The sequence below is a fragment of the Rhodnius prolixus genome, unplaced genomic scaffold (genome assembly GCF_049639745.1).
Source record: "Rhodnius prolixus isolate KJV_2025 unplaced genomic scaffold, Rpr scaffold_3, whole genome shotgun sequence".
Classification (NCBI taxonomy): domain Eukaryota; kingdom Metazoa; phylum Arthropoda; class Insecta; order Hemiptera; family Reduviidae; genus Rhodnius; species Rhodnius prolixus.
In genome coordinates this window covers 2,776,605-2,791,370 of record NW_027411603.1, presented here as the reverse complement: position 1 = coordinate 2,791,370, position 14,766 = coordinate 2,776,605, and the positions used below count along the sequence as shown (strand labels likewise).

The window sequence follows — 14,766 nt, the reverse complement described above, 5'->3', positions numbered from 1 at the left end:
GTTATTTGCTGTCATATTGGGAAGATTTGTAGTGTGTTATTTGCTGTCATATTGGAAGATTTGTAGTGTGTTATTTTCTGTCATACTGGGAAGATTTGTAGTGTGTTATTTGCTGTCATATTGGAAGATTTGTAGTGTGTTATTTGCTGTCATATTGGAAGATTTGTAGAGTGTTATTTGCTGTCATATTGGAAGATTTGTAGTGTGTTATTTGCTGTCATATTGGGAAGATTTGTAGTGTGTTATTTGCTGTCATACTGGCCCCTATTAAGACTGGATAGATCTTTGCCAGTTCAAAGTATTGATGTGTCTACCAGCCATTATGGTTTCAGTCTGTCGGTTAATTAAAAGGTAGAGGCCGTCTATTAGACAGGCACGTCTTCATTTTCATGTTAAGTGGGGAATCCATGTTTTCGAGTCCAGCTGTACATCCATCCAGGTATTTTAGGTTTACGCCTGCCACGGCATTATTATCAACTTTTAATGTTCTAGCAACGTTGCTTAAAGATTTTTGTTTAAGCTTTCTAAACGTTCAGTCATAACCTCCATTTAAGAAAAGTTATCAATTGAAAATCAGTAAAAGTGTAATTTCTAAAAATAATTTGGTCTTCATATGTTACGGAACAGTTTCCAATATAGGAATGTCGACTTAAAGGTTGTGAAGATATAACACTATGTAATATATGTTAAATAAAATAAATAACTTCTCAAGAACTGTGTAACGATGGACAGAAGCTATTTTTGGTAAATAATATAAATAGACTTGATTATTCGCATTATTGCACAGCTGGGGACCTATCAGCAATGTGCCTTGCGCGTTGTCCATTCAAAATAAAACGATAAATTCAACCTAATTGCGACGGCGCACAAGTAAGCGGCTCAGTGTTTTTTTTTTTTTTTTTACCGAGATGGAGGGGATTATTAATTTAATTGAAATAGTTCGTTTTTATTAATTTAGTTCATTTTGTTTCATTAAAAATGTCCAGGGATTGAAACACTGATTGATTTTAAAATTTTGGTGCAAGCTGCTTGAGGGAGGTTATTTACCTTCAGGTAATATTTTTGTATCTTGAAAGATTTTTTTTTTTTTACTATTTATGAATTGCATTCAGGTATTCATTTAATTCATACTTTTAGTTGTCTGTTTTTAATTTTACTAGTTTAATTATAGAGAATTTTTTTTGTGTACATATTTCTAACATTATCTCTTATTGTTAATGAGAAATTTTGGAGAGTGCTCATCACTGAAATTATTAAATTTTTGTTCCTTGTGTACGAAAAAAAGTATGAAAAACTTACATAACTTTTTCTTACTCCAATTTTCAAGTTTGCAAAGAAATATTCTGTGCATTTGCTGTTAAACTTGGCCTTCCAAAATACATTTAATTCACAGTAACAGTTCAGGCAGCGTATCCTACGGGAATAAGTTCTAATTCCCTCTTGTCTTAAGTATCCACCCTCAAATAATTTTTGTTCAAATGAAAAAAAAAAAGTTTCAATTAATAAGGTACCTTTCAGGTAACTTTGGTGTCCTCAGTTTATACATTTCATCTTCACTGTTTTTCAAGAACCTTTTTTGAAAATTTAGAATTTTATTGAATCAATTATTTCATGATGGAATCATACATGCTACTGGAATGACGTTTTAGAGGAAAGCGAATGTATGTTACATAAATCTTACAATGGCGTCGTAAGAAAAACCAGCAGATAAGGAATTGAAAATTGTAACATATGATAAACATTTTTTAGCTTGTAATATCTTCTGAAATTAGATACATATATTTAAAAGAAGTTTAGAGTTTATTGAATGTGATTGTATAAATGCTTGGGAAAAATTAAAACATCCATTATATCCCAATGATTCAAAAATTTATTCAAAACCGTATTACTTCCGTTTAGCAGTTTTTGTTTATCGCCGAGCAAGCAGTTATGGCAAAGTTATCATTAAATGAATAAATTATTTTCCTTTGATTTTCTCGTATCAAATTATCGTTGTGATATTCCGCAGCGCCATAATGTTGTGGTGGTCATATCAGCCGTCCCAAGAGGGTGGCATGATGCGATAATGGGTGACAATGAAGCATTATTTGAAAAAAATTCTACTTACTGCTTGAGCAATTCGTGAAGTTGAGAGGTCTAATGTTTTATCGATTAAGATCGATTTAAACTGAATTGGTTTTAAAATTTCAAAAAAGTTTTTTTTTGTAACCTAAGCGGTCAATGGCTACTTCAGCCATGCGACGTCTGGCAGCCCAATGTATTTTTTTTTTTTTTTTTTTTGAGTGGGTCCGTGAGTGTCCCTGACATTCTGTAGTTGGGGGGCATGTGAACAGGTGCAGACCGCTCATAACATCTCCACCACAAAGCAAACAGGTACCGCTGACCTTAATGCCAATTCGGTGGAGATGCTTTTGAAAGTAATCGCGCCCCATCAATAACCTGAAACAAGCCACAGTTGCTGGTCCTAGGCAGATCGGTGGGGAGTCTTCCTTTTTATATTTCCAAGCAACTCCCACTGTGGAAACTTGTGCTTTTTCCCTTTGTTCTTCGGCCATCTTCGATCAAAGTCGGTGCCGGATCTCTCTCTCTCTCTCTCTCTTAGCTGTTCTAAGCGACAGCGGGGCCTGGATATTATCTTGATTTGCCCCCTCTTTTGCCAATCGGTCAGCTTCCTCGTTGCCCTGGAGCCCTGGAGCCCAACATGACTCGGGATCCACAGAAGTACAACTTGCTTCCCTTGCAAAAGTAACCTATCTCTGAGGGAGGCGCTACGGTAGCCGAGAGGTAAAGTTAATATGTATTGTGGTACTGGGTTCAATTCCCGGTCTTAGGCCTTAATTTTATTTAATGTGTTAATATGAGGAATTTATAGTAAAGTATGTTAGGCGGTTATAGGCTAGACCCGCAAAGCTAAGATGTATTGCGGTACTAGTCTAGGCCTTGCATTTTATTTAATGTGTTAATATGAGGAATTTATAGTAAAATATGTTAGGCGGTTATAGGCTAGACCCGCAAAGCTAAGATGTATTGCGGTACTAGTCTAGGTCTTGCATTTTATTTAATGTGTAAATATGAGGAATTTATAGTAAAATATGTTTGCTAGTCGCCTCCGTCACGTCACCTAATTTAGCTCTACAACCTCTTCCAACACTATGGAGGTAAGAGCAGGTCGAATTGAATACTTTGCCTCTAAAGAACCTTCTTAGTATCTAAGGCGCAATGTATTATGCTTTGAAATACAAACTGGTATGTCTTCTTCATGAAAGTGAATCAGCTGTCAGGGGCACCAGTAGTGAGAGTGTGTGAGTGGAAGAACAATGGTGATATGAATCGCTGAGTAAGCATTTATGTATCTGAGGCCACGATCGTGAAAGCTGCTCCTACTCAGATGTTTTCTGCTTGCCAACTTCATAGCTGGAGATAACTGGTGAGTAGTTTCAGATCAGAATACTAAGTTCGATAGCGGGAAATATTGAGTAACAATTAGTTCTGGAAGAAGTGGTCGTCTCAGCTTTAGAATTAGGTTGTAGAATCAGGCGTACATTTTAGGGACAGTTTGGGATTGTAGAGTGAGTAGTTCAGGATGATGGATGTTATGATTCTTCAATCGTTGCATATTTGACCTTATTTGGAGAATGGCACTATTTGAGCCTAATGTACGCCTAATTACTTATTTCTATCTTAATTTTGACAATTGGTTGGGTTTAAAATAAACAGGGAAGTTCCTAAGAAGTATTACTATTATAGATTTTCTATAATTACTATGGTTGAGGTTAAGAAATTTGGAAATGAAATTTTTGATCGTTATAATTGTATGACAGAATTATATCTGAATAAATTGAGTGATTATTGTGTTACGAAGGAGCCAGATGAGTGAGTGTTGGATTACTAGCTAGCAGTAGTAGCGGTCAGGTAGGTGAGTCACGCTTCTACCCAGAGCATTATTTTGAAAACCGGTATGAGTTTAAAGATTTAAAGAAATTTACTTTTATTTACTCTAAAAAAAATTTACGACTTTTAAAGTTAGATGAGAATGTTACCATTCGAGTTATTTAAATATCTTCTGCTCCCTGCACGCTTGGCCGTATCATCCATTTCAAATTGATCTAGTTTATATCAGTTGAATACATTGTTGCAATTAAATTGTTTCTCTCAATTGGAATTTTATTTCCTGTATTTCAATTGTGTCCATTGTCGGCTCTGAAGGCTTAAACGCGTTTATTACACTCAGAAATAAATTACCAATGAAAAACATCTCAGTAGCATCAAACATCAAAATAGATAGATCGAAGAACAACTTTTGACCTTGAGGGCGGCCGATAAGGCATTTAGCCGCCGGGAGAAAGCTTCCTAAATGAGGGACTTGACAAAGCAAAAACCTTATAAGAACATGGTCAGGGAAGGTGAGAACGCTACCTGTCAAAGAATTCTTCCCAAAAGTTCTGTAAGTTGCCCCGAGCAGAATATACAGAGGGTGCCGTTCCACTAAGCGCTCACAACGATCAAAATGTACCTTCAGCTGTTCCACTGTGGTCGTGGCGAAAACGTCACTAATGACGTCATTATTTTCGCTCATGTGAAGCTCACAACGCCCCACCTTAAGAGCGTGGCTCGAAGTGGGCGTTCAGAAATTTGGCGCAATAGTCTAATAAAATTAAAAATTACTTATCCCTTTACATCCCCTAAATCACTGAATAACGAAGCTTTTCACTATTGCGATTTTGTAAAATTGCATTCCACTTTTCATCGGAACTAGATGAAGAACTTTCTAAAGCATTATTACGTTGCATTAATAAATATCCAATTGTTGCCACAAATGACATTTTAATTTTATTTAAACTCCACTAAAATGCAATATAAAAAATTGAATTATATATATATATAGTATTTTTAATATAAGTCAACTTTACCAATAATTAATAAAGTTCATTATAACTGCTTATAAACGGGATTAAAATTAAAAAACAACCTCTTCAAGCTTCTGACTTATTTTCGAGGTCGCCATTTGTAATGTTTACATGAACGGTTAAAACGCCCCCATAGTCCATTCCTCTTGGGTTTTCGATTGTAACACTATCAAGCAAGTGGAACGGGCAAAACCGCGGTCGTGAGCGTGATCGTTTTGAGCGTTAAGTGGAAAGCACCCAGAATGTGATGATAAACTTAACGAGACCACAGCTACCTACATCACAACCCACCCCGGTTGTAATTTTGAAAATTTCAAAAAAACATGGTTTAAAATGTTGTTAAGCCAAACATTTCGTGGAATCTTTAAAAACAAATAAAAAATGAATCATGCAAACAACTTATATAAGAAGGATTTTTAATCTTTTAAAACAGATATAATAAATCCATAAAAGAAAAAGTAGGACCAATTTATTAATTACATAAAGATAACAAACATTGCTATTTTATATCGATTGTAAAAACTACTATTCCCGCGCAATATGCTACAGTTGCCATACAAAATTTATTGATTTTGAAATAAAGTCTCTCTTACTCTTGGTAAGAGGAGGTATTACAGTCATGAGCAAAATTATCGAGAGTGAGTTTTTTATTTGATTTGTGGTTCCGCTAAAATTATTAGCAATAGAACCGTACAATTTACTGTTGCAGCACTTAGATGCAAGCTTAACTTCGCCATTCCTTTGGAAACCAGTTTAACTAAAGTATCCTGATATTCATTTAATAAGTCCATATTATTACGTAACTATTGTATTCATCGTACTCCCAAAAACTGCTTAAATGTTAATATATGTATTTATTTTATGCGGGTGTACAGGTTATAATTTAGTATTAGAAACAAGTTTTAAAAAATTCAGAGCCGTTTTATTGAAAAAAGTTGGAAAATTAATATGGTAATGTCGCACTTTTGGTTAAAAGATTTGGACGTGCACAGATAAACTTTCCTTGAACGTTTTAGTCTGTTCGTTGTCAACCAAAACTATTGGATCTGTTCTTATTGGGGCTAGAAAAAGTGCTATACGAACCCCTGAGTGCAACTTAGAAAAAAGTCTTACGTAATCAGTGCTGTTTGCAGGTCAACTTAGTACACCTTCTCATTTTACCGGTCCCCCTCCATTATTCGTTTCATAAACTCAAAACAAATCGTCAGTAGGGTAGAAGAACTTAAATTTGAATCATCCATCTAAAAAACCATCATGGTAAGTTGACTTAAATTTTCAATAAACTTATTTTAAAGGTAATGAAATCGACATAAAAGCCTCTCAGGAGTGTATAACAAAACATAAAAACTTATCCTACGGGTTGACTTAGTTAAGCTCTTATTAGAATTGTCTTCAAATATAAACGCGATCTCTGTCACTTATATTTAGTAAAGCAAAGTTGATTGTCTGCTGATATTACCACTATGAAAAATTCCTTAACTGAAAGTGACTCTCGTTTGTACTAAAAAAGTTTTTTACGACTTTGTCATCCACAGAGAGGAATGTTTATAATTATTGTTATAGATTTCAAATTTGTATAAAATTCATCCAACTTGATGAATTACATCGCTGAATAGATTGATTGTTTTTTAATTTTTATTGCAATATTCTTGAAGTTGGCTTTTACGATTTTCTGTTACGTAATCTAGATGTTTAACTTTGATCTAAATATTTCTCGGAAAATTCCTCTTTAGCACAGTTCTGATTTCGCATTTTGAATAAAATTCATTCAACCGGAAAAATTGCACCGCTGAATAGATTTTTGTTTAACCCTTTTTTGCAATATTCTTTAAATTGGCTTTTACGATTTTCTGTAAACATTGAGTACATGTTACGTAATCTAGATGTTTAACATTGATTTGAATATTTCAACGAAAATCCCTTTTTAGCACAGTTCTGATTTCACATTTTGAATAAAGTTCATCCAACCAGAAGAATTTCAACTCTCAATAGATTGATTGCTTTTCAAATTTTTTTTTTTTGCAATATTCTTGAAATTGGCTTTTACGATTCTCTGTGAACATCGTGTACATGTTACGTATGCAGTCATTCTTATTACTTAAAAAATCATAATACTTTTTTTAATAAAGGGTAGTCATACGCGGGATTCGAACTGGGGAACTCCCACTTACAAAGCCACGCTCTTGACCGCTAGACCAACACCCGCCCATCCCTGGCAAGATATTCTTACCGTAATCTTAGGTCAAGAAGTCTTGCATACTGGGTGCATTAAAATGATTATGATGATTGCTTTTATTTGATGATGAAACAAATTTATCCTGATTCACCCATAACTATTACACTACACTACGTACATGTTTGTTCTTTGCGTTACAAATAACATTTTTTGCAGACATAGGACCTCCCAAAACTGGTGTATTTCTGGTGGAAAATTAATATTGAAAACCGATTACGAGCAGTGTTGCCTCTAATTTTTTTGTGACCTGTGTGCGCACATTTTAAATTGTGTGCAGTTTTTTCCAAAATAAACAAATTTTGTGCGGCAATTTAAAAAAGTGCAAAAAAGACAATACAATAATAGTATTAATATTCAGCCAAATTTTGTTCCTACTTATAGGCATTGACTCGATCTCACAGCATACCACACATTTCAACGGAACACAATGAAAAAACTTCCCTAAAATCAAGTCAAAGCATTAGTTCGTGGAGACAGAATTTAGCTGATTACTGTGGCTCCCCTTTTCCATTCAAATGGAAAATAAGAATATTTAAATACAATGTAAAAATGTTGTCTGCTTCTAATTTTTTCAATTAAAACATTTGTCAAAACAAACAGACAAGAACAATTCATAATTACTTATTATTGAACAATTTTAGAATTAAGGATTACATTTTTTTTAATGGCATTTATTTTATAACTTCTCTCTCCTCTCTTTTGGTTTTTACCATTCTGCATAAATTTACTGAAATTTACAAAATTTTTGTGCGCGCGAATATTTTTTATGTGCGCTTTGTTTAAAATTTATGTGCGCGCGCACACGCGCACAGCTTAGAGGGAACACTGATTACGAGTAGATAAAATTGTAACTTTAATCTTAAATAACTCGACAAATATTAGGGATATCGAAACGGGATCAACGTCATTTTTCATAGTTTTTTATTTAATTTTCATATTCATTGTCAAAACTAGTGGTCCTTATGGAACCCCGATCAGGTTTTTGCCCGTAACTCCGCCAAAAATAAAGATAAAGCATCGGGGGTGAAAAATTTGAAAACTAGGCCCAAAAAAACATATAGTTTACTTCGTGGGTTTTTTCGAAATTCCGCTTTCCTAAGAAGTTATTAGCGATTGGTGCGTTTTAAATGGATCACCCTGTATTTATTATAGTAAAAAGAAAAGGGACTTTCAGCGACCTTGCTTTAAGAATTATCGCATAATTGGTAGTCAGAGGATTAGCCGAGTGGTTATCGTATACTGGATTCCAGCGCGGAGATCACGGTTTCTAATCCAGCTGGAATCCTGTCTTTTCATAGGAGCTTCTTACAGCTCACTGTACGGTGTTGGACAGTGTTGTCGTGCGAGAGAAGACTGTCCGGTAATGAATAGTTTTGTCTGTACCACTGTCTGGAGGCAGCCACTACACTAAAAAAGACTTCGCGTTCCTTTAACTCAGATAATTCCCTTAAAAAAAAAAACTGGTAGGACTGCTTTTAACGCTCCAAGGCACTGCAAAGGGAAGCCCACCTCCCTCTACCAGGCTTGCATTCTTATGGTTTGTTTTATTATTTCAAATTAAAGTTGTAGACTTTCATCAGTTTTGTGTATATAAAATTTGAATGAACATCTATTGAGCCATTTTTGAGAAAAATAAAAATTGAAAAATCTGCAAAGTAGAATTTCGATCAAGGAATATTATTCGTTAAGTTTGAAACCTCTCCCATTAGCTAGAAAACCTTCTAGTAAACATTACGCAACAGAAAAACCAGCTTATAAATATAGTTTTGATAATGGACCATCTTAATCTTCAGACCAGGATTCTAGAGACTGGTTCACAAGTGCGCCGTGTCACACTTTAGACTAAAAATATTTATTTCCCAAATAAAGCAGCTTAAACCAGGGTAATTACACATTTTTTTCTATTCCAATTACTTTATTTATTTTCTAAGAGAAAATTTACTTTTTTTCGGCAATTCTCTGTTTTAGCTCACTAAAACTTTTTTAACTTTTTTGCGACTTCTCTTAGTAGTGTAAAAATGTTTACTTAGATTCACAGTCCTAAGTACTTACAGTCATAAAATGGTACTTTTTAGAGATAATCGTGATGATCACAAAACTAGAGCGCTTTTCTTCAGAAAAATAAAAGATAAAGACAGTTCTTTAACTTATTTAATCCAAAGTTAATAATTTTGAATAATAACAAAGTACTTTTCAGTGCGATGGTGTTATAGTAAACAGTTTTATAAATTTATTTTTAGTTTTTCTTAGATATAATAGCATGTTCGATTTTTGGGACAGTGGGATCAAATGAATCCCCAAATTTTCTTAGGTTTTGAAAAATTTCAGTTATCTTTATTTGCTTTATGAATGTCTAAAAAGCTTTTTTTAAAAAAATGTTTAATTTCCAATTTCAAAATTTAATGATTTCTTGTGGCTCCCACCCAACTAGATTGGTGATTAGTTGTTCCATTTTGGGTAATCATCTGTTACATCCAATCGTAGATAGCGATGAATAAAATTTAACAAATATGTCAGCTCTTATAGTAAACAAAAAAAAAAATGTATACTTTACCGTGTAAAGGGGTGGTTATTGGTGTAGTGGTCACGAACGTGGTTTTGTAAGAGGGAGATCCCCAGTTCGAATTGCGTGTGTAGCTATTTTTTATTTGTTACAAAAAAAAATTAAATAGTAAAGTAGCCCCCGTCCATGGCACCTGGTAGTTGGACGTTAAGCCTCGCCTGAAAAAGTAGAGGATTACTTTACCGTGTATCACTGTTGCATTTTTGGTAAACTACAATTCACAATACCACAGATTAATTTTTGATTTAAATCAAACCATAAATTTTGAAATACTAAAACAATAGAATAATGTAATAATAACTTGTATTAAATTTAAAGAAATCAGTTTTTAAAAGGAAATCACAGAAAATTAAATTATTAAAACTTGGAAATGCAAACTTTCGGTCAAGTTGAATACTTGAAACTCAGAATCTAGCGATTCGTTTAGTTTTGAACATTATTATATAAACGATAGAACCACACATTTAACCAAAATGGCACATTAGAGGGATGAAAAACTACTGGGAAATGAATTTTCTAGGGAAAATGATTTAAACATAAGTTTAGATTGTAAAAAAAAAATAGCATTCAGTTGGGCAAATATCATGAAAATCTTAGCTTCCTTTTTCGAGAAGAAAACTGAAACAGCTGATCCCTAAAGATGGAGTGAAATCTAAATCAAACAGCTGATCCCTAAAAAAAAATCTAATTTCAAATATTTCCACGAAGAATAGAGAATTTATATTATACTGGGTACGCAACAGTAATGTTAATGTTTTTGCTTTTTTGTTTTCAGAGTGTTCGAATTTTGTCCAGATTGGCTTCAAGCACTTTCAGTAGATATTTATCTACAGCACTTAATGTAAGTTGGATTCACCTGTTTTCAGTAGAATTTTTTTTTTTTTTTAATTTGTTTTATTTCCAAAAATTGAAATACTACTTGTGATAGTTTCAGCCTACTAATCTATTTTTTTTGGTTCTGCAAAGTATTGAAGTTCACTTTTAAAGAATGAGTTCGTCTTTGTATTTTATCGTGTATCAGAGAGTATGATTGAATGCTAAACCCAAATTGATGTGTACATAACCTATCTCATCGGTTCTGAGAGTGGGCAGTTAGTTTCGTGCGCGTCCACTTCTCCTTAGGCTGGAAACATAGTGGAGCGGCGAGCAAAGCGGCGATGATAGCGAAGAGCGAAGCGGCGAAATCAAACACAAGTAAACATATGGGACCGCGCATAGTGGCGAGCAAAGCGAAGATAGAGCAACTCTATCTACTTCTAGTTTTTGTTTTTGCCGCTTTGCTCTTCGCTATCATCGCCGCTTTGCCCGCCGCTCCACTATGTTTCCAGCCTTAAGGAGCATGTAGCATTCCTTTGTAGGCGCATTTTTACAGATTATTGTGCACCCTCCCAAACTTTTAATCTTCACGATTATTGACTTTATACAATTATTTTTCGGCACACAAGTGTAAAGTATATAATTCAGAATTGATAAGCGAATGTTCACGAACAAAGGCGATGATTGGGCCCGTCCAGCCTTAAGCGCAGTTCTCCACTATAGTCAGATAAACTGTGCCGCCTTCAAAATATCGAGCGTTAATTTTTATCTTTAGCAAATTTTTCTATTATTTTACTACAGAAAAGTAGTTTTATTTACACTGGTCATACGTATCATTTACTGTTCTGACAAAGAACACAAAAAAGTAATGTACTAGCGTTGGATAAACTCTACCTTACTTGTTTACAAATTATTTAAAATCTAATTTTCCAGATGGAAGTGAAAATTGAAGACACAGGTTTTCATAAAATTCAAGAGGTACCGGAAAACCCTTTTACATTGTTCAAAAAATGGAACCATGAACAACTTACGGAGGGTTTGAGTTCAAAAACGCTTTGCTTTTCCACGGCTACAAAGTAATTACATTATATTATGTTATTTTTTTTTTGTTTATAAACTGACACAATTCATTTAATAGGTGATTCTTTAAATTGTCCACAGAAATGGAAAAGTAAGCGCCAGGAATGTTGTACTTAGGCGACTTGATAAAGATGGCTTTGTCATCATGACGGATAACAGGAGTAAGAAGGTTGCAGAACTGGTAAGACTAATTTAAGTACTACTTTGGAAATTACAAAATAGTTTTTTTTAAATAGCGTGTTTGGTTGAACGAAAAATATAAGATGACTCAAACATGTTTTTAATAATAAAACAGGAAAAGGACTTTTTTTTTATTGTCTACATTGCAAATAGTAAAAAATAATAACTGGCAAATAATGTTAAGTATTATTGAAAAGATTTGAAACTTGAGACCTGGTTTGCGAAAGAAAAAAAACTTGAAATCATCTTTCATCAGAATAAAGTCCCGATTCAAAAACAAAAATTTATGATATTGGAAAATTGAGGGATTTGAGGTTCCAATTGTTGGATTATCATTAGATTTGATACCTTCTTACTTCATCTAAAGAAATTCGTGGATGAAAGACTGTTCTAAGTGAAATGAAAGAGGTGAAGCTGCTGTAGAACGGTATTTAGCACATCTTCCAAAATTGCACTTCAAGACTGCAATGTGTTGTTCTGCAATAAAGAAACTATTGCATTTTGAAACTAAATTCATGGGTTTTTCACTGCGCCTAGCTGGGAACAATATTTTTTTTGGAAAGTTTCTGGGGAATATGAATGATGGTTGTAGTGTACAATGGTTCTCAAAGTATGACGAAGTTAAAAGACGACTAGATATAAATCTTAGGCTGAAAATTGCTGAACTATTTCTTCATAATTAAACTATATTATTTGCTAATTACCATAATTTTAAAATCTTATTAATTTTCTCCTCCTTGGCAGGAAGAGAACCCATCCGTGGCAATGACATTCCTCTGGGTATACGGAAATAATGATGGTACTGTTCTTTCGAGGCAGGTTAGTCAAATTTTTATTTTCTAAAAGAGGGATTTCTATTTTTCCATTCAATATTGACACAATTTTTCATTTCTCTTTATTAGTGTAAGATTGTATTTTTCACGTATTATATTTTAGGTACGAGCTGAAGGCTTAATCAATGAATTGCCAATAACAGATTGGAAAGATATTTACGATCAAGAGCCGTTGTTTTGTAAAATCAGAGCATACGTTTGCCATCAAGGGCAGAAAGTGGTGTGGGATGATTTGAAGGAACATCATGATAAACTCTTTAAAGAATTCTCCACTGGAAATCATAAACTGGAGAGACCTGATCATGTGTAAGTGTCCTGTTATGATTGGTTAGTTTTAGTTTTGATAATTGAGAGTTGCATATTATTTTACAATAAACGTGCTTCTTGGACTTAAGTCTATATTTGATTAAAGTGGCCGGCAAATGGGTTGAGAACAAAGAACTTCCTCCCAAAACAGCGTTACTCTAACAGTTGACAAGCATAAAGATCACTGGAGGGACTGCCTTCTACAACTTTTCGAAGTTAAAGATTCTTACCAGGAAGAAAATTCTTTCTAGGAGTGATCTCACTGCCTAAAAAATAAATAAGGGTTCATCTAGCGCCGTTACGCGTAAGTCGCCCATTCCAGAACAAGAAGGTGGTTCTGCGTCATACCTTGATGGTTGCAAAGAGATTAATTCAGCGAGTCCATTATCCTTATATGGTGAAGATGGTCTTACAGAAAGTCTTGCCTTATGGCTAGCCATCTCTACCTTTCGGGGCTAATTCTGCGGCAGTAACTGATTCCATGTCTTCTTCTCTGCTGCACAAAGCACGGAACACAAGGTTTTTTTATCCATTTCTAGCAGGAAGCTTCAGAACTACAACTGTGGGGATAGAAGGGATTGACCTAATCTTGCTCCTTTTCTTGCCCACAGAATACGCCTTCTTATTTTCCTGTATGCCTACCGCAAAGATTAATGCCTCACTGATAATCCAGTGACTCCTCTATTAATTAGGTGGTTTTTCCATTTTGTTGCCAACAATGCTGCCAACTCAGAAACAGCAAATAAAACTAGCCTTTGAAACTACAACCTGGAGTTCAACGAAAATCACTATCCTCTTGGCTGACACAAATTTTCCCCAAATATAACTTTAAGAGACAAACTTCTGAATTTGGTGCATCAAGATCTTGGGTGAAGTGATCTATTTAAATTTACCCGATACCTGAAGTGCACTTTATGATAAGGTCGTTAATCAGTTCTTTATATGTATCCAAAGACGAACATCCGGATTCATTAAGTATAGGAATGTAGAAATCATTGTGTTCACAACAGATCAATTCAAAACAATAGTATTTTGCATTTTAGGCGAGCGTACAAAATGGAGCCAACAATGATGGAATTCTATGAAACACTTGGGCAAAGAATTGCTGATAGAGTTTTGTACTTGAAGGAGAACAACGTATGGGAAGTTTCCAGAATTGCCGCATAATTTCCATTTTTATACTTGAAGTAAAATTTATATATTATATAGTTATATTTTTTTTATATTTGTAATAATTAAAAACAAAAAAATTTATTCGTATATTTGGTTTTAATCAAGTAATTGTGCCACGACTTTCTAGAATTCTACTTCCAGGATGAAGCTGTTCCAGAAAGTCTTCAAGCTCAATTTCTAGAAAATAAATGCTCGAAAGAACTTTTCTCCTGGTATAATATTATCACATTTCATCTTTTTTACTGCAGTCATCAGTTTTATGAAAGCTAAGCTTTCTGACTTGCAAGAAATAAGTTCAAATCTGTTCTTACGATAGTAAATGAAATTTCCAAACAAGCTTTGCGAATTTGCACATTTTTTGCTGCTAAAAACTAAAAAAATATGTTTCCAAAGCATCATTACTTCCTCTTTTTATGAGAATTTTTCATAATATATTCTGATCAGCTTTACTGATCTTACGAATGCTTCAAGGACGCGATTAACACACCGGTTAATCTGGTATTTCCTGCTCCTCTTCCATTGACCTGACCTTTATCTCCTTCATCCTCTTCATGCTCAGGTGCACGCAAAAATTAAAAAAAAAAAAAATATTCAGATTCCTTTTCTTTTTCTTAGCTTGTCGGTTTTCCTTTTTCCTGAGCTTGTAGCGAATTCAAATAAAATAAATAGTTC

General features: G+C 34.1%; 1 protein-coding gene across 6 annotated transcripts; it reads left to right on the top strand.

Annotated features, from left to right (window-relative positions):
* The first annotated feature begins 223 nt into the window (after window positions 1-223).
* On the top strand, window positions 224-14,181 carry LOC141452161 (pyridoxine/pyridoxamine 5'-phosphate oxidase-like). Of its 6 annotated transcripts, none has more exons than XM_074124061.1 (7): window positions 224-439; window positions 10,482-10,547; window positions 11,456-11,598; window positions 11,684-11,783; window positions 12,527-12,601; window positions 12,719-12,921; window positions 13,965-14,181. In XM_074124061.1, the coding sequence occupies exons 3-7, from the start codon at window positions 11,456-11,458 to the stop codon at window positions 14,086-14,088; spliced, it is 645 nt and encodes a 214-aa protein (XP_073980162.1). In that variant the 5' UTR covers window positions 224-439; window positions 10,482-10,547; the 3' UTR covers window positions 14,089-14,181. The 6 variants fall into 6 exon arrangements, with proteins under 6 accessions (XP_073980162.1, XP_073980157.1, XP_073980161.1 ...); XM_074124056.1 differs by lacking the exon at window positions 224-439 and adding an exon at window positions 854-1,053; XM_074124060.1 differs by lacking the exon at window positions 224-439 and adding an exon at window positions 3,355-3,427.
* Window positions 14,182-14,766: the final 585 nt, after the last annotated feature.